The sequence below is a fragment of the Centruroides sculpturatus genome, unplaced genomic scaffold (assembly GCF_000671375.1).
Source record: "Centruroides sculpturatus isolate CEXI.00-Female unplaced genomic scaffold, Cexi_2.0 scaffold90, whole genome shotgun sequence".
NCBI lineage: Eukaryota > Metazoa > Arthropoda > Arachnida > Scorpiones > Buthidae > Centruroides > Centruroides sculpturatus.
The window spans coordinates 1,104,711-1,128,673 of NW_019384353.1; the positions used below are offsets into that span (position 1 = coordinate 1,104,711).

Genomic DNA, 23,963 nt, shown 5'->3' on the forward strand with positions numbered 1-23,963 from the left:
ATAAAAAATAATTCATTAATATTTTTTAAACGTGTTACAAGAATAATAAACAACTTAAAACTATTATAACAATGCGAATAAGCTTGTTATTGTTTTTTTTTTTTACTTAAAGTTGTTAATTTAGTTCTGTACTTAAATAATTCTTTTTATTTTTTTTTTTATTTTTATATCTTAACCCGAAGGCTTGAAACTAAGATTAAGACAAAAACAATACAATTCTTGTAAGACAGGAATTAAAAAACAAGCCGATAAAAACTAACTGTAATTAAAACTAATAAAATTTACTATTTTTATAAAACGTTTAAGCGAACAGAAAACAATCTTCGTGTTTTATAATTAACTTAAATGTTAATTTAATTCTTCTTTTTTTTTTTTATAAAACATTCCTCTTCACTTACTTTCACTCTTCAAAAATTAATTTAATCCCGTTCTTATGATTTTTCTTGACACTCCTTTCGAATTTATAGATGCAAAGGAGGGAGGATGATGCTGCACACACACACACACACACATCTTTTAGTTTACACGTAAAGAAAAAAATTTTTACTTTATCCTACAAGAAACTAACTAACTGTAAACTATAATATATACCGTATATATTCATATAGTTTCAGGAAAAAAAATATATAAAAAAAAAGAAAAAAAAATTGAAATATATCTTTCCGAAACAGTGGAATCATTGCAAAATGTGACAAAGTTTATTGATGTAAAGATATTGGAAAGAATAATAATTCAAGGGAATATAGGGATGCATTTCCGTATATCACATTGAAAATGGTGATATATGGAAATCAAAGTTAGATCTGGCGTATAAAAAAAAAAGGGTAGAAGAAAAGATATATTGATAAGAAAAAATAGCATCATTTTTTAAAGAGAAATGGGGGATGAAAAAACTATTTATGCGCGAATAAATGTTATAAATATATAAAAATATAGGTCTATAATTTTCTCGCATCTTTCTTTAAAAAAAATCTATTCTTATCCTCACTCTCTCCATTGTCAACAGGCACGAGTATCTACCGGATGTATTATCACCTACATCAAATTCAGGAAATGTTTTGTAAGTGCAGAGATGAGATGCTCTNAAGTGAGTCATAAGTTGGGTTGACATTTATGGTTGTCTGTCCTCTCTCTTTCTCTCTCTCTCTCTCTCTATATATATATATATATATATATATAGGAGTAAGGATTGTATCGGGAATTGAGATGTCAACGTTTAATCTCATCGGACAGAGATCTGTTCAGAGCCTCAAAGCGGATATCTATTGAACAAATAGTAAATAGGTTAGAAGGTAAATGCCTTACTGTTTTCTCAAGAGATACAACTAAATTAATGAGCGTTATTCAATAATGTACTTACATAAATCGCCTAGTGTATACAAACGTACATAATTCTTGTAATTTCTAATTATTATAAGTATAATTTTTATTAAACACTTCCCTAATATATTCTTAGTAATGAGAATTTATAATTACTTGAAAATAATTTCTATCACTCCTACCACGTGTACAGTACATACAGTACATGCCCGTTAACGTTAAAACTTCTGTCATTTTATTAACATTTATTATTTAAACATATATATTTAATGCGTTAAATTTATTGCATCTTGTAAACTTCAGAGCAATATTATTAAAAATTCTATTATACAACAATAATTATAACTTTAAATTACCTACTTACGGTCGTGATTTTTTGTATGTAATTAGATTAAAATTTCAAATATTGCTGTGTTTTTTTAATATATATATATATATATATATATTATTTATTCAAGAAAACAATAAGAGAGATAAAAAAACCTGTCGCACTTAATATCCATAAAATGTCGATGCAGACAACTTGACGCAATAAAAAAATAAATATTTTTACCATCAAAAAAATAGGCAAGTTTTCCTTTGTCTTAATGTTTAATTTAAAATTTTAATGAATGATTACTAACATTTCTTTATACACTAACTTCTGATTTCAAGACAAAGTGTCACAGATGTGTGAAAAGATATAGAAAGCAATAACGTCGAAACTTGATGTTGTTCAAGTATGAAATGACTCTTTCTAACAGCCAACATCAAATATAATCTATACAAACAGTAAAAAATTCTTTACATTTTCCTTTACTACAGAATATATACTATCGAAGTTTTTTTCTCTTTATTCATGCAGTTTCGTTTTCAGACTGAACGAATGTGTTTGTTCAAATGGAATTTGAAGAGTGTCTATCTTTCAGTGACTACGCTTAATGTTGTACTTTGAGTAAAAATCGATATCTAAACAGAACAAAACTTACTCGCCATTGTTTATTCCGTTTTCTGATATTTTGACATGGCAAAATGAAGTGTATAGTAAATATCAAAATATCTTTGTGATGACGAGTATTTTTTTTATATTTACTTTTTTATTTATTATATTCCACATTTGTTTTGAACAAGTAAAGAAAAATGCTTTTAAAAGTCATATATTTGAATTATGCATCATTACATTTGCAAGGATTTTTATCAATATTTTATCACTTTTTTTCCACTTTAAAAAATAACTTTTCGTCTTCTTTAAAATGAATTAAGTCTATCTCGTTATATAATTTATTAATTTAAAGGGTTTTTTTATATATATTTTATTTATAATTAATTAAATTTTTAATATACTTAAAAATATTTCTAATCAATCAAAAAATTTCAATAACGTTTGATCCATCTTCGTATCAGAATGTTCTTGATCCCTTCTTAAAAGATTTTCTCTTTTATCTAGAAGGGAATCGATCATAAAATACATATAATATAATAACAGATATTCCATATTGTTTAAGTTCGAAGATTAAAACAGGGAAGAGAAAATAAAATATAAGATTTCGATAACGTATATCAATCTAGTCCTGTATAAATAAAAATAGGATCATATATATATATATATATAAGATATTAGGATATAGATCTGAAAAGTATATTTTTTTGAATATATCTCGTCACGTCTTATTTATTTTTATTGAAATGAAGATGAAAAATTATCTGTTCACTAGTATATGTATATATACTTTTTCTTGTTAGAAAGAAACCTTCTTCTAAATCTCAATTTATCACACCCAATCAGGAATCAGACACTTGACTAATGGTTTAAACAATTGAACTTTGCCAGTTAAGCTCTTAGAATAAATATGTTGAAGAGCTTAAACGGGAGAAAAGGGAAAAAAATTCGAAAAAGATCAATCAAGTAAATGTAGCTTTCCACACGATAATGTCAACAAAAGACAATGTCAATAATTTCAATTTAGGAATCAATGATCTTTTGTGAAAAGAAGAAAACTTTCATTTAATCAGGCATACTAATCATTCAGTTGATTAGTCATTTAACAGACACAAGTTCGATAGTCAACTCTCTTACTCTACATTCCGCTTCATTATGCTAAAAGAGGCTGTTGGACAGGAGAAAGTGCTATGTTTGCTAAGTACTCCAAGTCATGCCATTTAGTTTCCAATTACTTTCCAAGCATAAATCTGACAATTTTCATCTTGTTAAACTAAGATGAAAAGTTTATTTTTCAATCATTTCTCTTACGTTATAGCATCCAATTCGATATATCTCATCGACAGTATATCCAAAATTCTCAAGTATCCACGTAGAGTTTTATCTCTGCTACGTCTAAGGAAAAGAAATGTTTTTATTTTACTTTATTTTTTTTATAAATTTATTAATTACATTTTAGCAATATAACTTATTTAATATNTATAAATATATATATATATTATTTATTCAAGAAAACAATAAGAGAGATAAAAAAACCTGTCGCACTTAATATCCATAAAATGTCGATGCAGACAACTTGACGCAATAAAAAAATAAATATTTTTACCATCAAAAAAATAGGCAAGTTTTCCTTTGTCTTAATGTTTAATTTAAAATTTTAATGAATGATTACTAACATTTCTTTATACACTAACTTCTGATTTCAAGACAAAGTGTCACAGATGTGTGAAAAGATATAGAAAGCAATAACGTCGAAACTTGATGTTGTTCAAGTATGAAATGACTCTTTCTAACAGCCAACATCAAATATAATCTATACAAACAGTAAAAAATTCTTTACATTTTCCTTTACTACAGAATATATACTATCGAAGTTTTTTTCTCTTTATTCATGCAGTTTCGTTTTCAGACTGAACGAATGTGTTTGTTCAAATGGAATTTGAAGAGTGTCTATCTTTCAGTGACTACGCTTAATGTTGTACTTTGAGTAAAAATCGATATCTAAACAGAACAAAACTTACTCGCCATTGTTTATTCCGTTTTCTGATATTTTGACATGGCAAAATGAAGTGTATAGTAAATATCAAAATATCTTTGTGATGACGAGTATTTTTTTTATATTTACTTTTTTATTTTTTCATAAAAATTTATAGAATGCAAAATAATATACTATTTAAATTTTAGAATGTTATTGAAAGTACAAAGAAATAAATAAAAGTTTTAAAAAAATTGCATGAAAATATTTCCATAAATTAATTTAATGTAAAAATTTATTAAGTGAAACACATTCTTTTCATAAAAGTACAGTACCTATTGTATGGTGACCGTATATCTTTCTATCCAGAATCGTTTCAGGTTGAATGAGTAAGAATACTTCTACCTTCCATTCAATTTTTGCTCCTATTATTCATTTCCTCTTCATTTTTTTTTTGTATTAGACTATTTACTCTTTTCTCACTCTTCATCGAGTAGCCTACATCACATTACTTCTTGCATACTCAGAATATTAACTTAAATCTATTCATATCAAGTGATAGGTAAATATACACTTTAAAAAATGAATTAAATATTAATTAATTACTTCGAAAATAAATAAAATTTTAATTTAAAAAAAACGTTTAAACATTTTAATAAATATTGTAATTGTTAAATTAAAAATTAATTAATTATAATAAAGCTTAAAATGTAATTACAAATTAATAAATCAAGTTGAATTACATACAATAATTGAAACGTTATTAATTTAAAGGAAAAAGGAAACGAAACTATTCAATTATACCGAAAAGTAATAAATTTTTTTTTGTTTTTAATTTACAAAACAAATCAAGCTGTTCGGTTAGAATAAAGAGGAAAAAAAGGGGGTAAAAAATTCGAGTTCTCAATTTCAAAAACGGTAAAATATAGTAACATAAATATTATAAAATTACTTTTGGAATATTCCACTGTTGGCAGATAGAAATAAGATTGGTATTTTCTGTATTCGCCTTTCGGCCTCACACTTTATTGGTCTTTTAACAGCCTGTCTCTCTTCTGCCTTTTCTAACTTCTCCTGTTTTCCTCACTCCCTATTGCTGACGATAAAATTTACGAACGCATGAGACGAACCGTCTCGCACCATAAATGTTGAGTTTTTTTTGTGTCTTGAGTCTCAGACCAGTAACAATGGGAATACGTAAATCATTGTACAGCAGCAAGTGGGATACCCCTATTTCCATCCTACTGACAAAAGCCGATGATATAACTTTCCCATAGTGATGTGACAGGAGTTGAATTCTAAGTGTTCGTGACAAGATTTTTACTGGTCTTCTTCTTTCTTAAAATGGTCATCGTTCAATCGGTAGCAGAAAAGATGACAAAGTAGATAATATCGGATATCTTATCTGCTTTACCTCTAAAACCTTTTAGTGATGATGATGATAACGTTATTTTCTGTTCAATTATATCTTGACTTGGTTGTATAATCTAGGCTTTAGTATATATAGATGTTCGTTCGTTCAATTTTGATATGAGTAAATCCTAGCGTAAATGGATTATATCATTATTCATTACGTTTACATAATTTTAGAAATTAATATATTAATTTATATCATTCGAAATTATGTTAATTTATTAAACATTCCAATCTACCATAATCACAATTTATACTAATAGATTATGATGCATTATTATATCAATTCAACTACAACGTAATTAGTTTCTAAATTTTGAAATTATCCGTATATTTAATTGAAAATTTTATGACTTTTCTTTATAGAATTTTTAAGAAAATTTTAAAATTTGATTGCTTTGACTTTATTTTATGCCTGAGAATATTTATAATAAATTTTCGTGTTAAAATTCGATATAATTAATAATTAAATAATAAAATATGTTAGAAAACGTTTTAATTAAAATTTGTCGATTGCAATATAAATAAGATATTAAATGCGAAATAATTTAACGAAAATTAATCGATAAATAAATTTATCTTAAAAATGATTGGTTAAGGAAATTGAAATATAAAAACAACCGTCGGACATTGGTCTATTTCGTTTATCATTTCGACCAATCATCGTTTAAAATCTTACGCATTTACGGAAAAATGTCGTCTATGTTGATTAAGCTAATTCTATTACTTTCTACGTCTAATTCTTCATAATAATTTATAATATATGTAATATAAATGTGAATTTTAAAAAGTATTTTAAAATATTTTAACGAGATAATTTACTTTATACTTATAATAAACTCATTAAGGTACTGTACAGTACAGTACAACACAAATTTTATTATCTTTAAACATAACATTTTTCATTATAACAAGGACAAATTTTCCATTTTTATTAATAGAAATTACACAGTTATTAATATTCATTTCTTAATTTATACAACTAACGTGTATTGTATAAATATATATCTTGTAAAAAAATAATAAAAATAAAATAAAGATATGCAGTCGAATTAAAGCAAAGAATATTTATTTCTCTCTTATGACAAAAGAATTATTTTATTTATTACATTCATTAATTACATAACGACGTTGATTAAATAGAGTAGAATGGAAAAATAATCATAATAATAATTTCTAACCGCAATTACTAAGATCTCCTACTCTCGTACAGCAACGAAATTGAATTAATGCATTCTACACGAAACCTACTGGTATATTAAATATGAAGTTTTATTCAAATATGATCGTGTAGAAGAGAGAAAAGTCGATTTGATTAGCTTTGTTGTTGCTACAATACCTTCCTGCCGCAAAGGAGTGACGAAATCTCATTAGACTGAGAACAATATAATTAAATTTTGGATGTATTATTAAAATCTAGATACCCTACAGTACTCGTCTCTACGGGATGTTTTGTACTTTTGTTTCTCACTATTTATATTTTTCTTTATTCATCTCTTAAACATAGAAATGTTTACTTTTATGTTAATAGTCATTTTTTAGAGTAAAGGATAATAATATTTCCATTTTTATGATAATAAAATCTAACTTTAGCATGTTGTTAATATTATTTTTATATCTTGAAAACAAATGTATAGAAAAAAAAAATATATATATATATATATATGCTAAATCTATTATTCATATGGCGTGCTATGAACAAATACTTGTACAGAAATAGTAGATTTTATACGTTATATGTTATATATTTTTTTTCTTCTTCTTATTTTTTTCGTGTTCTTTCGCGTTATAAAAAACGATACGTGATGACAAAAAAATAATAAAATTAATAATAAATGGATAAGTATTTTTTTAATGTTATTTTGATGCTGTGACAGAATTATCATCATTTTTTTGGATTTATTTTTAGTGAAGAAAATGTGGTTAGGTGATGTTAAATGTATATTTTAAAAGAATGTTTTAAAATATTTAAAAAATGTTCTTCTTCAAATGTTTAAGTATAGTTAAAGTAAACTTTAAGTGTCCGGAAACACCAAAATATAATAAAATATATTTTTAAAATGTTCTAGAATACAAAAATAATAAAAAGAAATACATTATTAATATTCTTCAAGTTATTAAATTCTTATGTATAAAATGGTATTGTTTAAAATACTAAAACCTAATTTTTGTCGTTCAGAAATGTTAATAATATATATTCTTATACATCCAAAAATATTTTAAAAATATATTTTAAAAGTTATTAAAATTATAAAAATAATACTTATAAACATTTGAAGGGTATATTATTAAATTATTTACATAAAATGAACGTGTTTCAAATACTAGAAACCTAATTTTTATTGTTCAGAGATATTAAAAATATATTTTAGACGTTACAAAATGTTAAAATTATATTTGTAATAATGTTTAGAATGTATAAAATTGTATTTTTATGTAATTTTTTTGGTTAAAAATCTGTTTTTAAAAAACATTTAAAATGTAGTCTACTGGAAAAATATCTTTAGAAATATTTCTAAACTTGATCAGAAATACTAAAAACGTTTAAAAAACTACCAAAAATATATATATTTTTAAATATTAAAAATTTGAAATTACAGTTGACCCCCTATAACACTGTTGATAATTCCGTTTTATATGAATTCCATGTTGTACGAGTCTTACAAATACGTGTGTCGTTCACAGCCCGGCACACGTATTTGTAAAATCTAAGTGACTCGTACAACATGGAATTCATATAAAACGGAATTAGCAACAGTGTTTTAGGGGGGTCAACTGTATTATCTTTATGAATATTAAAAATGTTTAAATTTATAAAATCGGAAAAAATATTAATAATATGTATTATAGATTAAGAATTAGTAACAGTTTAATTCTTCTAAAATTGAATTTTTTTGTTTAAATTATGATTAAGAAATAAAATAGTTAAAATTTAAAATATATGTTCGAAAAATTACTATAAATTTTCAAGAAAAGAATTAACAGACGTATATATATAAATCTGAAAATTTATTAATTTAAATAATAAAAAATATAAGATAATAAAAGCAAAGTTAAACATATTAATTAAGTTTTTAGAAATAGATTATCTTACTTTTAAATGAATAATTTATTGAACATTTTTTAAAAATAGAAAATTAAATAATTCATTGGTGACTTATGTCGTAATAATTTAGAATTCGACTCATTAATTGTGTTTCTCTTAATTAAGCATTCTTTTGTGAATCTCCGTTGTCCCGCGTTAATATGTTGACCATGTCAATTGCTTAAAATTGATTAATGGACTTTGAAATAAAAGAATGCAATTTATTTTTAGAAAGAACGTTCATTAAGTTTACTTTTATTTTATATATATATAACTTATAATAGGATGTTTAATGAATGTAAACCTTGTATCAGTTACATAGTAATATAATAGTTGTTAAAAAATAAATTTTATTTTTGTACTTAATTTCGTTTCAAACTTGGAATTTAATTACTTTAAATTAAAATTTACTTAATTTAATCCTTTTTTTTTAAAAAACAAATTTATCTCTTGAAACTATTTAAATTCGAAGAATTTTAGATACAAAATTAATTATTAGTTTTCTTCTATACTTTCCTGTAAACTTATTTTCATATGGTGTTAGAAATTTATAATATTTCATGATTGATAAATTGATGCCTTCCATAAGATCGTAATAGGATTACATAAAAAAGAAAATAATATATTTTAAAAAATCTTTTATAACTTCAGAATAAAAAATAATCTCTTTACATGCAACCAATTTTGCAATTATCGTAAAGTTTGCATCAAAAAATAAATAAGAATAAAAAAAAGAAATAGGATATTGTATGGACCATCTTCATTATGCATTTTATTTCATAAATCTTTTATTTTTAAAAAAGGAAAAAATCCGGATTCAGCAATAAAGACTATCGTATTTCCAGACAATAAAACATTTTCTAGTGTCAGCTATCTAATCTTCAATAATAATGAAAGTAAAAAAAAAAAATAAGTGAAGAAAATGCAGAAAAGAATGAAATTACTGTACTTAAGATGAATAATGAACTAATAATTCGTAAATCTGACGTTAACTTTGTACATTGTCATTGTATTAATGCTTACAATATAGTTTTATGTAAGCCATTCCATCTGAATGACTATTGTTTCGTTGTTGATATTACAACATCCTCTCGGCTGCGGTTTTATGATCGGATTGTAATCTTTATACTTTCTCTTGTACTCCGCAGGGAGGACTGAGTAATTAATTTCTGTTCCTTAACACATTGTCCTCTACTTTACATCCGGACAAAGTTTAAAATGGGATGTAGTAAAAGCTGGATGCAAATTTCCTTAAGGGAAGAATGACTATTAACAATCTTAATAGTTATTATGGTTATACACTTTCACAGTCTTGTATGGTTTCTATGTGCAAAGAGATGGACCGAAACACGGCATCTTTCGTTTCAAACGAAAATTGGTTTCTTGGGATGTTTCTAAATTGGAAAAATATCTAATCGAATGGAATTGTTTTCTTTCAGATGTTTTGTTTATCCAATTAGAAAATTTTTTTTCTTCAATAGAGAGAAGCACAAAATTGCAGGATAAGTAAACATTTAAAAATAATACTTAATTAACTAAGAATTTGGGAAACCGCAAAAATTTCAAGATTAAATACTCTTTCTGTTTTTATTTAAAACGTTCTCAAATACTAATTATTTTACTAATAAAAAATCAATAAAAATCTTTCGATTAAAAAATTCAAATTAAAATCTAATCGTTTATTGGTCTAATTAATACAACCAATCAAGTTAAAGAAAGGCGTGTCGTATTTAAATTTAACATTCTGAAACTGAAAAATTATTTTTTTAAAAAAAACTTATTGGCCGTATTAAAAAAAACCTTAACCAATCTGGTTAAAGTAGGCGTATTAATTTCTTTATTGTCGCTTTTATTCTCAACTTCGTATCTCATTAAACGAATTAATTTATACAGATTTTTAAGTATTATTTTTTTTTTAATTTATCACGTAAATTTAATATCAAAACTTTATGAATTCTGATTGTAAATGTGCATAATTTAAACAAAGTAAACAAAATAAACTCCAGCTTTCGGCTATAATAATGTGTGGAATAATTTATATCGATGTTCCACATGCAACAAAAATCGAGAACTATTCTGAAAGAACTTGTAACGTTATTGTGGTTTATTTATTTGACTGAAATCCATTAACGTTGTATTCAACTTTCAGTTAAGGAAAAACTTGGAGAGAATAAATATCTTTAAAATGTTCGCTTCATTAATTTATTATTAAACAAGTTGAATTGGTAATTTGATTAAAGGAAAAAGACAGTTTATCACAATTTTTTAACTCTTGTTTTCTTATTTTTCTTATAAAACTTAAAATAGAATTGTTTAGGAGGATATATTCTCATTGTGTTTAAGTTAAACGTACAGTACAGGATTAAAAGAGAGAAGTGTATATAAAAAGGAAAAAAAAGAACTAAATCAAAAGAAACTAGACATAAGTCGAACATCCCAAAACTTCTGTCTAAAAGACCATTACAGTTGACAGACAAGCGAAGTAACGGGACCAAAGTCGAGTTGATGACATTGCCGAGACCTGAAGTCATTTCGTTTGTGCAGTAATGGTAACTTGAAGTAAATCCACTTTAGTTTTTGCCTCTTTTACGTGAACTGATTCGTCAACATCAATCTGGCAGAATTGTTAAAACTCTTAATTCATTTCTAGAGAACATTAAAAAAAAATTGAATAATATTGAGAGAAGAAAATAAGTTTCTTCTCTCTTTTGAAGTTTTCATGTTTTTATATCAGCCTATATACACATTATAAATACTTCTTTTTCTATTTTGTAATGAACTGAAATCATAAAAGTTACTTAAAATAGATTTATTACCATATTTTTTATTATAGAAAATGATGTGTTACATTAACATCAAGTATAAACTGACTAAGTCTAAATCAAGCAAAAATTAAGCTAGAATACAAATTAATCTCGTGAAGAATCTAAAATATATTATTCATAAAATCTAGAATATTTTCTGTTCAAAATTACTTATATAATTTTATTTATTTACATAAATTTCGTTTTTAATTTATAAGTTAAAAATAATGCGCTGTTCTGCGATGCGATTGGTTAAATAAAGTTTGTGTTTAAATTTGAGAAAGTTTTATTGGTTAATTTTACAGTTTAATTACGAATAATATCGCTTGATGTTGCTTCGTATAAACCAATTGAAAATGATGTTTCTAAGGGTTTATACATTAAATATATGTAGATATCGCCTACAGGCACTTTAATAAAGGCATATATCAATTTTTAATTGCATTACCGTTTATCAAATTAGCAAAAGAAATTTATTTTTTAAATTACAGTAAGCATTTATACTGTCTTAAATACAAAATATTTTACTTACTTTAATGTATAATTCACTACTAGATATAGATTTTTCTACTTATTTTCAATCATAATATTTTGATAACAGATAGAACAGTTAGCTCGAGGGATGTTATCATAGAAACGATACAATTAATCAAGTTTTGAATTACTATTGATCTTACGTCTCAATTTTAACAATCAGTAACCAAGTTCTAGAGGTAAAATATTCTACTTTTCGTATAATTACAATTATTATAATTGATAAAATCCATAATAAACATTATTAAAACTACAATAGCGATTAAATTCTTCTAAAAATAATCTTATTAAAGCAAATATTCATTTGTTAATGTAAAAGTTTGCTACTAATTATAAAATCAACATGAAGTAAATATTCATGAATGCGAGTATGAGATATAAATAGGCCTACTGTAAATATATAAGTTATATTTTAGTTTATATATAGATATATATATATATATATAAAGGCCTATATAATTAATTAATATGTCTTTAATTTGGCTGTTTTTATGATTAATTTTATATATGAGTTATATGAACTTTTATACCCTTTAGGCCATTCTATATATTTTTTTGTTAGTTTCTTCTTGAATTGTTTCTTTGTTTACATATTTTTGATTATTTGCATGCATCATTTCGTTGTTATTCCGAAATTTCTAAGTATTTTTTCCTCGGTTGAACTATTTTATATCGCTACACAGTTTTTTTATCATCATTTTTTTTTTATAAAACATCTTTTCAAATTCAGGAGCCGCAAGATTCTTGTTAATGTTGTATTTCTATTGTTGTTAAACACTTAATCATTTTTACACTTTTCTACCTTTAAATTCTTCTCTTGTAAAATATAATAAACACAATAAATTATCATACAAAAGATAAATAACATTAAAATTTTAAACGACATTATTATTAATTTATCTCTTCATCTTAAACCATTATTAAATGTTATGTATAAAATTCTTTATACACTCGTTTATATGTGTATATCAATTATTCTAATTCTGTTTGAATTACTCTTCTGGTTTTCATTATTTTGACAAATAAACAATGATTTATATTACAAACTCGAACTAAATTGGTCAATAGACATGTTGCAAGTTTAATTACAATCAGTTGGATGAACAGGAAAAAGCAGTGATGCGATGCGTGTGGACCGCAAAACGAAAATTTAATAAAGTGTGACAGAAGATAACTTAGAAAATTATATTAATATTGATCATTGCCGTTTCGATGTCACTACTTATACAAGAAACCACAACTTTTACTTTATTATGATTTAAAATGGTTGATACGTGACGATAAATTCTCTCTTTCTTTCTTTCTTCTAGAAACCATTTCTATAAACTCATAATGCAGTAATCTTATCGATTTTATCCACTATTGAGCATCAGGAACAGAAGGATAGATTCTATCACCTGCTCAGTTAAGATCGATTTTTTATGAACCCAATACTGCAATTTCTATTCTTCGCCTATAAGTTATTTGAAAGGAGAAACGTTGCTGAAATATCGAACTTTTCTCGATATAAAGACATTCTTCGTATAAATTCTCTCTTTCTATATATATATATATATAAGCCAATATATATTGTATTAAATAACACGTATATATATTATACTTTTTTATATTATTTCTATATTAATATTGCTTATATTGATTTTAAAATTTATGCTAAAATTTTCAGGTGGCTTGGATCCATACAGATAGGTATACTTTACTCACCTTACAGAATCGTGTTATAACTCGAAATTCTCGTTACCGTGTAACACACAATGCACATAGAACATGGTGGCTTCACATTGATGATGTACAAGAACGAGATCGTGGACAGTATATGTGTCAAATTAACACTTCACCTATGAAAAGTCAAGTAGGATATATAGAAGTTGTCGGTGAGTTTCTAATTGTATTTTATTTATTACTCATTTTTTTTTTCGTAGTTGATTTATTTATTAATTTACAGCAAATAAATTCGGCGTATAAATTACTAGAAGCAAAGTTTTCTCTTTAATAATACGACTTAGGTAGCCTGCTGTCTTATTCTAGTATACAACCAACAGAAAGAGGGAACGATTAATGCTGTTCTCCTTTCATCACCGAACATAGTGCTTCTTATTTATGTAGTAACCTAACAATCTAATGTACGGGAACCAAGACAGATGGCTCAGTGATCTTTTCATGTTGATGATGGCATCGCTATCTGTAATCTCTAACAACACACTCCCGTAGAAAATGCATTTTGTTTTATTTACACAAATTATTTCATATTTTTCTTAACGTCTTTTGTAATTTGTAAAAATTTTCACGAATGAAAATGTCCTTTACAAATATTTTATTTATTCTAGTTACGAATGAAATTAAACTTTATATATGATTTTTTACAACGTTGAAAACTAGAAAGAGTCTAAAAATTTCAAGTAAAATTACTGCTTTTTTTTTAATGTAAAGAATACGTGTAATAAGAGAAGAAATTCGTTGGCGAATATTATGAAAAGTTTACTTTTTAAAAATTTATTCGGGCTACAACTCATTAAGCATTAATATGCAATGAACTAAGACTTTTAGAGTATGTAATACCATTTACTTTATTCCACTCTTAACCAGTAGCCCCTTTTACACTCTTCAAAATAGCTTCACCTCGCTGTCAACAGCGAATGCTTCACTCATCCTGCATCGATTGGTAGGAAAGCCTCGGTGGAGTTTAACCCATGCCTAGAAATTTACAATACCATTAAATTGGTATCATGTTGTCAGTTGTGACACGGACAGTAAATCCCTCTAGGCCTATCCCCTTGACAAGTATCGCTGACTACTTCTTGTATCATAGTCAGACTGAAAGACCTCTAGGAGGTCGAAAACCGAGCGTAATGGTGCACTAGCTCCTAAGCCGACTATAAAAGAGACTATTTTTATGCTTGTTTTTGTTGCAGTACCTCCCCAAATTGATGAAATTCTCACCAGTTCTGATTCAGAAGTAAGAGAAGGAGCGGACATGAGTTTAAGATGCGTGGCCGTTGGTTCACCAGAACCAGAAGTTACTTGGAGAAGAGAGGATGGGCAAGAAATTGCATTCGGAAGAAAGAAAGGTGAGTTAACGGACGAAACAAACTAAAGAAGCGCTATCCTTTGTTTGCTCTTTTTTTTTTCTTAGTGGATGATTGGATTTTGTTTTTCTTTCATTTTGTAGTTGCGTCTGTGAAAGGTCCTTACTTGAATGTCACAAAAATCAGCCGTCTTCACATGGGTGCCTATCTATGTATAGCATCTAATGGTGTTCCTACATCCGTTAGCAAACGTATTGTTCTCAGCGTAAATTGTAAGTTTTCTTGTCTCTTATATTTATATAACAAGATGTTTGCAACCTCTCTCTTTCTTTTTATTTTTCTTTTCCTTTAGATTTCTTTATATATCGTTCTGATTTCTGTTAGTTTACCAAAGTTTTGTATGGTGCCTCTTCAACATTCTCGAAACCTTTGCAATGATGAGATTACTTCAATTTGTGGCTTTATTTTTTGTTAGAAGAATAGAAATGTTACCTTTACATTCTTGTTTTTTTCCCTATTCTCTTTGAAAAGTACCCTTTAAGTTTTAGTATGACTTCTATATATATAGGCCTATATATAAAAACTTTTGTTTATTACCCAACATTTCTTTCATTATAAGACTTTTATCTTATAATTTTATCACTACAGTTTTTTTATTTATTTATTAATAGCTTCTGATTTAATTTTTCAACGTATTAGATTTAATATATTTATATATATTTTTAAAGATAATATTCAATATTTTCTTCCTTTAGTTCATTTTTATTAGAGGATGTAACATACCCTTTAGGCCATTCTATATATTTTTTTGTTAGTTTCTTCTTGAATTGTTTCTTTGTTTACATATTTTTGATTATTTGCATGCATCATTTCGTTGTTATTCCGAAATTTCTAAGTATTTTTTCCTCGGTTGAACTATTTTATATCGCTACACAGTTTTTTTATCATCATTTTTTTTTTATAAAACATCTTTTCAAATTCAGGAGCCGCAAGATTCTTGTTAATGTTGTATTTCTATTGTTGTTAAACACTTAATCATTTTTACACTTTTCTACCTTTAAATTCTTCTCTTGTAAAATATAATAAACACAATAAATTATCATACAAAAGATAAATAACATTAAAATTTTAAACGACATTATTATTAATTTATCTCTTCATCTTAAACCATTATTAAATGTTATGTATAAAATTCTTTATACACTCGTTTATATGTGTATATCAATTATTCTAATTCTGTTTGAATTACTCTTCTGGTTTTCATTATTTTGACAAATAAACAATGATTTATATTACAAACTCGAACTAAATTGGTCAATAGACATGTTGCAAGTTTAATTACAATCAGTTGGATGAACAGGAAAAAGCAGTGATGCGATGCGTGTGGACCGCAAAACGAAAATTTAATAAAGTGTGACAGAAGATAACTTAGAAAATTATATTAATATTGATCATTGCCGTTTCGATGTCACTACTTATACAAGAAACCACAACTTTTACTTTATTATGATTTAAAATGGTTGATACGTGACGATAAATTCTCTCTTTCTTTCTTTCTTCTAGAAACCATTTCTATAAACTCATAATGCAGTAATCTTATCGATTTTATCCACTATTGAGCATCAGGAACAGAAGGATAGATTCTATCACCTGCTCAGTTAAGATCGATTTTTTATGAACCCAATACTGCAATTTCTATTCTTCGCCTATAAGTTATTTGAAAGGAGAAACGTTGCTGAAATATCGAACTTTTCTCGATATAAAGACATTCTTCGTATAAATTCTCTCTTTCTATATATATATATATATAAGCCAATATATATTGTATTAAATAACACGTATATATATTATACTTTTTTATATTATTTCTATATTAATATTGCTTATATTGATTTTAAAATTTATGCTAAAATTTTTAGGTGGCTTGGATCCATACAGATAGGTATACTTTACTCACCTTACAGAATCGTGTTATAACTCGAAATTCTCGTTACCGTGTAACACACAATGCACATAGAACATGGTGGCTTCACATTGATGATGTACAAGAACGAGATCGTGGACAGTATATGTGTCAAATTAACACTTCACCTATGAAAAGTCAAGTAGGATATATAGAAGTTGTCGGTGAGTTTCTAATTGTATTTTATTTATTACNCAGAATACTAAATTTATCTTGGATTGATATCCAGGAAATCTTGCTAGATTTCCTCCTCCTCTTCAGCTGGAGATCTTTAGGTGAAATGACCTTCCTGTGGCATTGACTGATCATCCAAACATATATTTATTGACTAAAAGAGGAAGAAACGAAGGATACTTTCATATCGGTTATAAAAATTTATGCATTGAAGTGTAATGATAGAAAAAAAATAAAGCAAAATAAAGTATATTTGGATTTAGATTAAATCGACTTTGAATAAAACTAAAATCCTCGATAAAAATAAAATAAAATAAAATAAAGTAGACATTTTCATTGCCTGAAGCAGAGTCGAATGTTGCCAGTTTATTTCTCTATAGGAATTTCTACACAATATCTTCCTTCGTGTGTATCCCCTAAAGCTATACATAACTAAAGGTATATTGTATAAGGCAAGTCAATATTTACGAAAAGTTGTAAGCTTTTCACCGCCGAAAGAGAATTAACCTACAGGTGCTGTGGGACATAAAACCAATCTAGCAGAGTACGAAAGAAAACAGAAAGTGGGGGAAAATCAGATTCTAAAATGCAACTACTACTACTACTTTCTTCTACTTCTCTCTCTCTCTTTGCTTAAATGGAGCTTTCTACTAAATTGTTATTGTATAACTTCTCAAAACCTACTTTTCACATCCTTTATTAAAAAATCATCCGAAAAAATTGATTAAATTTGTCACAATATATTTTTTTTCTTAAATTTAAAGCGATTTTAAGCCGTAATTTCAGTTTAAAAATTTGAAATATTAAAATATATTCTCTGAAAGATCGTATCAAATTTTGATATTTTTGAGCCAATTCCCGCACGGATGAAGTGGAAAAAAATCACTTTAAAATAGGGAAAACACGTAAAAGAGTGAACATATTGTTACTTAGATAAAGTCAAATTGTTATAAATTTACAATTTAAAACTCTTTACAGTTTGATTTCACGCTTAATTGATCTATTCTGTTGAAGTTGGGGATATATTTTAGATGCTATCGGATAAAACGTCAAATATGGCATCAACCGTTTCCTGTCTGCTAGATATCAAGAATATTCGAATTTCTATCACTTTTATCACCTTTATAAAATTTATAACTGTCGAAACCGAAAGAATACTCGTCTACTTAATTACTAAACTTGCAGGAAACGAACGATATTTTATCTAACTATATATATATATATATTGTCAAGACGTTATCTTCTTTCCTTACTCATTCGGAACGATAATTCAAACTCTATAGCTAACGAATTGTCTAATGCTCTTTCACCCAGCACTTAATTTCCTGTTGGTGACTTTTAAAGGAAAGGCTGATCGCATTAGCAAGCCTCAGTACAAAGTCTGTACCATTCCAGTGAGGTTACTGATAACGTGCGAATCGAGACCAATTCGATGACAATAAATAGCTCACAAGTGTAACGTAGATCACTAGAGAAAGTTGAACATGACCCAGCCGTTAAGGAAGATCTACATTCTTTACGACTGGATGTGAGAGTAGAACGGAAGAGGAGGTGGAGGAGACAAGAAAGGGAGGAGGAGGAGGAGGAAGAGGGAAAAAAAGAGCACGCACTAGAGATTTTTACAGTGCAAGAATGCCAAGCCTCTCTTCTTTTTTTTCTTCCCTCTTTTTTTTTGTTTTTTGTGGCATGGCAGCCAAGTTGGATAGGAGAAAAAAACTGTAATATGGTGCAGTCTCAATTTGGGAAGGAGTACATGCCATACGTGCCTAACTCTAACGTATGTCGGCTGTAAAACTGAAGCATCTTGACTTAAACTCCACTCCTTTGCTTTCTGTTTCTAGTTCATGGGAAAGATGAACGATGATTCTTTGGCTTTTTCACTTTTATTTATTATCTCTCTTTTTTATTTATTTTTTTTTATAAATACCAAAATTAAAAGTGTAGTTTCAAAAATGCAAATGATATACGAAGTTGTTTTTAAAAGTATTTGGCTTTAAAATTAATTCTCCTCTTTTTTTAATCTTTAAACAAGTTAAACATTTTTGTTATTTTGTGAATTTTTATATTTTTAACCTTAAACGCATTAATATACGATCATTAGAAATCATTTTAATTGAAATTTTGTTAATTTTTTTAATATATATTCTTTTTTTTACATTTAATTACTTTCTTACTAATTATTGTAGGTTATTAAAAATTCAATTATTTTCCTTCGATTCTTTTTGATCCTTTACTTAATTAACAAAGATTAAAAATTTCATATATTAGTATATATAAAAGGTTTATAAGGAATTAAGAAGAGAAATAAAATTCCTTAGTAAATTTCCAACGTTTATCTTCATTTGAAAAGCAATTCTTTGGCATTCTCTTGGTCTTTCCACTCCAACAACAGACAGGAGTGTCATGAACATCTGATGGCCAAGATGTCATATTGGGGTGGGTAAAACACCCATGCCCTACAGTTTGACCTCTTTTCCTTGGTAAAGAATGCTTCTGCTATTGACGGGGGAGTAGAAATTTGCGACAGTTTTTGCTAAGAAGAAGTAAGACCTCTTTCTCGACCTTCTATAAGAGTTCACGCTCTGGTCCAATGACCATCATGTTCGATAGAAGTGAATCGCTTGATGGAAAACGCATTTCATCGAAGACTCCAGGTGAAAGATATAGAATAGATGGAAGATACACGCACGAATGAAAGTAAGGATTTCGATTTTGAAAAATAGGATTCTATTTTAGTGCTCTACTGGTCGTTTGCTGGTCATCATATTATCTTTTAACGCTAACACTCAAAAATATATTCTTACGACTTCCATTCTTCTTATATAATAATAATATAATTAAAACTAGAATTAGGTATAAGTGCAGTGAATAGGGCTCTTGTATTCTTATATATAAGTATTTTATAAATGATTTTTTCTCACTATATTATTATTATTATTATTATTATTAAATTTTTCTACTCGCAAGAAAGGTTAAGAGATTTTAAGAATTTTTTTTAATACATATATATTTATTTAATTTTCGTTTCGTCGATTTTAAAAAAAGGAAAATCGATTGAATAATATGATTTAAGAAATTTTTTTTCTTATAAAAGTATATAAAAATTTCTTTAAAATTTTTTAAATTAAATTGTACTGTAATTTTTCAACTCTTTACATCTTCAGGAATGAAGTAACTTGTCACATAAAATAAATTTACCGGTGACATATATTTTTGTATTATTCTGGACATCTCAGATAGCATCTACAGAATATTTCCACCCTTTTTCCTAATCCCCTTATCTGATCTCGTCTTTTAGAAATCCCACCTCCGTCTTCAACATCTTCTTCCCAAGGTCCAGAAGCCTTCCATGCCAAGTCAGAGAAGTTACTAAATGGCCACCCACCGAGTGCTATGTCCAGACCAGCAGAGAAAGGTAACACAGTCACTGCACTTAATCCTATTCTAGTCCTTTGACAGGAACCGAGAAAAAGTCCCAATTTTCATCTCCTTTCTACTATGTCAAAGACTCAAGCAATTATATTACGTTGCTGCCTCTCTATCTTCTATACATTTCCCCCCTTTTTTTTCTTCCTTTCTTGAAAGGATATCAAAGCTTATTGTAACATATAAAAATTTTTATTTTCTTTCACTTTACTTCTTTATCAGTTTTCTTAAATCTTTGAATATCATTTTAATTTTAAATGAGATTTTTATTTTTAAAAAAATTACAAAATCCACGCTCTTCTCCGTCTCATAATCGAAGGAAAAACTAAAATTCTTCAGAAAAAAAATCGCTATAAAGTATACTTAAACTGTCCGTCTGTCTGCCTGTAACGAAACTAGTTTCGTATAGCCGTCTAAATGTAAGTTATTATGGGTTATTGGATGAAATTAGTGGTTATTATTCTGAGGTTTGACAGACCCCGCTCACTAATTGAATAACATTGATCACTACACCCCACTAATAGGGTTTATATTTGGGAAAGCTAAACAGTAATCTTATTTTATTATGGCATGCGTACCCTTAATTATAACAAAATATTTAAGAATTATTAAGACTAAATCCTTAACCTTATTATAATTAAGATAATGGAAGAGCAAATAAAGAATAAATTCTGTAATAGGAGGATGGAGATGAGAATTGGTAAATTAAATCTTATTACGAATATGTATTAATTATTATTAAATTTTAGTATTTTCCTTAAGAATTTTTTAAAATATATTTTATACTTTAAATAGATGATGATAATGATGATGATTGGGAAAAATTTCTATTAAATATTATAAATTATTTTACACTTAAATCTGATAAAGAATAAATTCTGTAATGGGAGGATGGAGATGAGAATTGGAAAATTAAATTTTATGATTATTAATTTTTAATGTTTTCCTTAAGAATTTTTAAATATTTTATAATATTTTATATAGATGATGATGATGGTGGTGGTGATTGGAGAAAGTTTTTATTAAATATTATAAATTATTTTACACATAAGTTTGATGGAAACGTATTACTTAAACATGAGGAAAATATTAAATGCAGATTTTAAGTTTAGACATTTATGGCATTAGGTCAAAGTTATGTCAATGGAACTTAATGGAATGGGACGTTGATAGGAAATAGCGATATACGCAGTCAAAATGAATGATTTTGATAATTTGCATTTCTCATTTATAATGTAAAGGTTTACACTATGAATGACAAATGAATAATATTCCGGTCATGCCTCTTCACTGATTACTATGATGGAAATATTATGCAACGTACAGTACGTCGACTTTGCTATGAATTACTCCACTTTACAACCAATGCATAAATGTGCGTTATTATTAAAGAAAATTATCGATAACAAACGCCGTTTCTAAATTAAATGTTTATATATTATTTAAATATATTAAATTTCCTTTCAATTTTAAATATTTCGTTACAATGAGTAGTCGTTTTTTAATTGCCGTTATATCGAATTTTTTGAAATTAATTAAGGTTTTAATCGTGTAAAATGTATCGTTTTATGCTATTTAATTTTTAAAACGTTTATAAATAAATTAAATTTTTAATTATAATAAAAATTAGAGGCGTTTTAATGTAATCAAGTTAAGTTTTGTTATAACGAATAAAATACTTTTATAATCGAATTTATATTTTAAATAAAGCATTTTTTTAATTTAATTTACTTTATGTTTAACATATTTATTCTTTTATATATTAAAACAATTAAAATATTCTCAAATTACATAAAAATTATTTAAAATTCTCTCTCTTTTATAAACTAAATTTTATAAAAACTTTATTTACTTTAATATAATTTCACCTCGTTATAACGAAATTAAATTAATTTAAGTACATTAATTTTATTTTAAAAAATTATATAAATAGATTTAACTTTAAAAATTACTACTAATTCGTCTAATTTAATTCGCTAATTTTATAAGATTTTATCTTAATTTAAATATATAATATAAAATAAAAAAAAAAAGTAAAAAGGTTTTAGTAAAATGATTAAAATTAATGCCTAGATAATCAAATTTACCGGCTACTGAATTTGTACAGATTTAAGAGGAACCATTTTGTCAGATTAAAGAGTTTAGACAGTTGCAATGACAGAAATTAATTTAGTAAAATCATGTGCAGACAGCCTGACGTACGAACGGGTAGAATAGATTGGCATAAATCTAGATTAATCAGTTGACATTAAAATCGTTCCGAAAATATAAAGATTTTTACTTATAATTATTATAAGTTAAAGATTCATTAGAAAATTATTTTAATTAAACAATTTATACAGTATTTTGATGAAGAATTTTCCATTCTTTATTACAAAGTTTAATTACAGTTTGATATGCAAATTCATAAAGGGATAGAAAGTTCTGCCTCGTGTGCTCCTGATTGCAATATATTTCTGCCTTCAGCTATTTATTCCCAAAGCAATAGTTTAGTTTATCCCTTGATGTAGCTCTAGCTTCGTCTGTGAGCTGTAAAACAATATTAACGACACATTACCTTCATGCAAATATACTATACGACACTTCGATTTAGTTCGTATACTATCGACTGGTATCCATTCATTTATTACAATTAACTTGATATAATCGATTAATTTCGATTGTTTTCTTTACTCTAAATTTAATTAATTAATTATATAATTGATTTAAATATGAGTAAAATTGTTACGTCAGATCTCTGATACTTGTTTTACTTTTATTACACGAGAGCATAGAGGAGAAAATCTTTAAAGTTGATGGCGATGTTTAGGTTTAAATTTCTCGATTTTTTTAAGTTTAAATGAGTTAAAATTTATTTAAATTTAATTATTTTCAAGTTTTTAAATTTATTAAGCGATTTTTATTATTATTTTCTTATCTATTCGGCCAGTTTTGCCTGGGTTTCTACTTGTTTTATCTGTTTTTTTAAACTTGTTTTTTATATTATTTTATGTTGAATTTTATGTGATTTATTCTACTTTGTGGTTTTTACTTGTGTTTTTTCTTATTCCAGTATGGTATTTTTTTCTAGTAGGCCTATATTTATCCTCGTTACACTCGAACCAAACCTCTAAGCTGCTATAAGTTACCATAAAACTCGATACAGAAAGTATTCTAGCTTTTATATTTTAAACGTTTATTTGATGTTCATGTGTATATACATACACCTTTTAACTACTGGAAAATTCGGTTTGATACAATGATTAAGACCTTTTAATTTAGCTATATGCAAATAAATAGTTGTAAGGAAAGTAAACCCGTTCATTTTGCTTAATGACAGTTGAG

At 26.4% G+C, this 23,963-nt stretch overlaps 1 protein-coding gene across 1 annotated transcript in view; it reads left to right on the top strand.

Moving 5' to 3' along the window:
* The window catches only part of LOC111639012 (lachesin-like), a 45,224-nt gene that overhangs the window by 15,282 nt on the left and 5,979 nt on the right, over positions 1-23,963 (top strand). The window contains exons 3-8 of the mRNA XM_023384793.1: positions 13,717-13,924; positions 14,963-15,118; positions 15,220-15,385; positions 15,832-15,886; positions 16,996-17,203; positions 20,497-20,628. Coding sequence (XP_023240561.1) covers positions 13,717-13,924; positions 14,963-15,118; positions 15,220-15,385; positions 15,832-15,886; positions 16,996-17,203; positions 20,497-20,628 — 925 coding nt within the window. The remainder of the gene's footprint in view (positions 1-13,716; positions 13,925-14,962; positions 15,119-15,219; positions 15,386-15,831; positions 15,887-16,995; positions 17,204-20,496; positions 20,629-23,963) is intronic.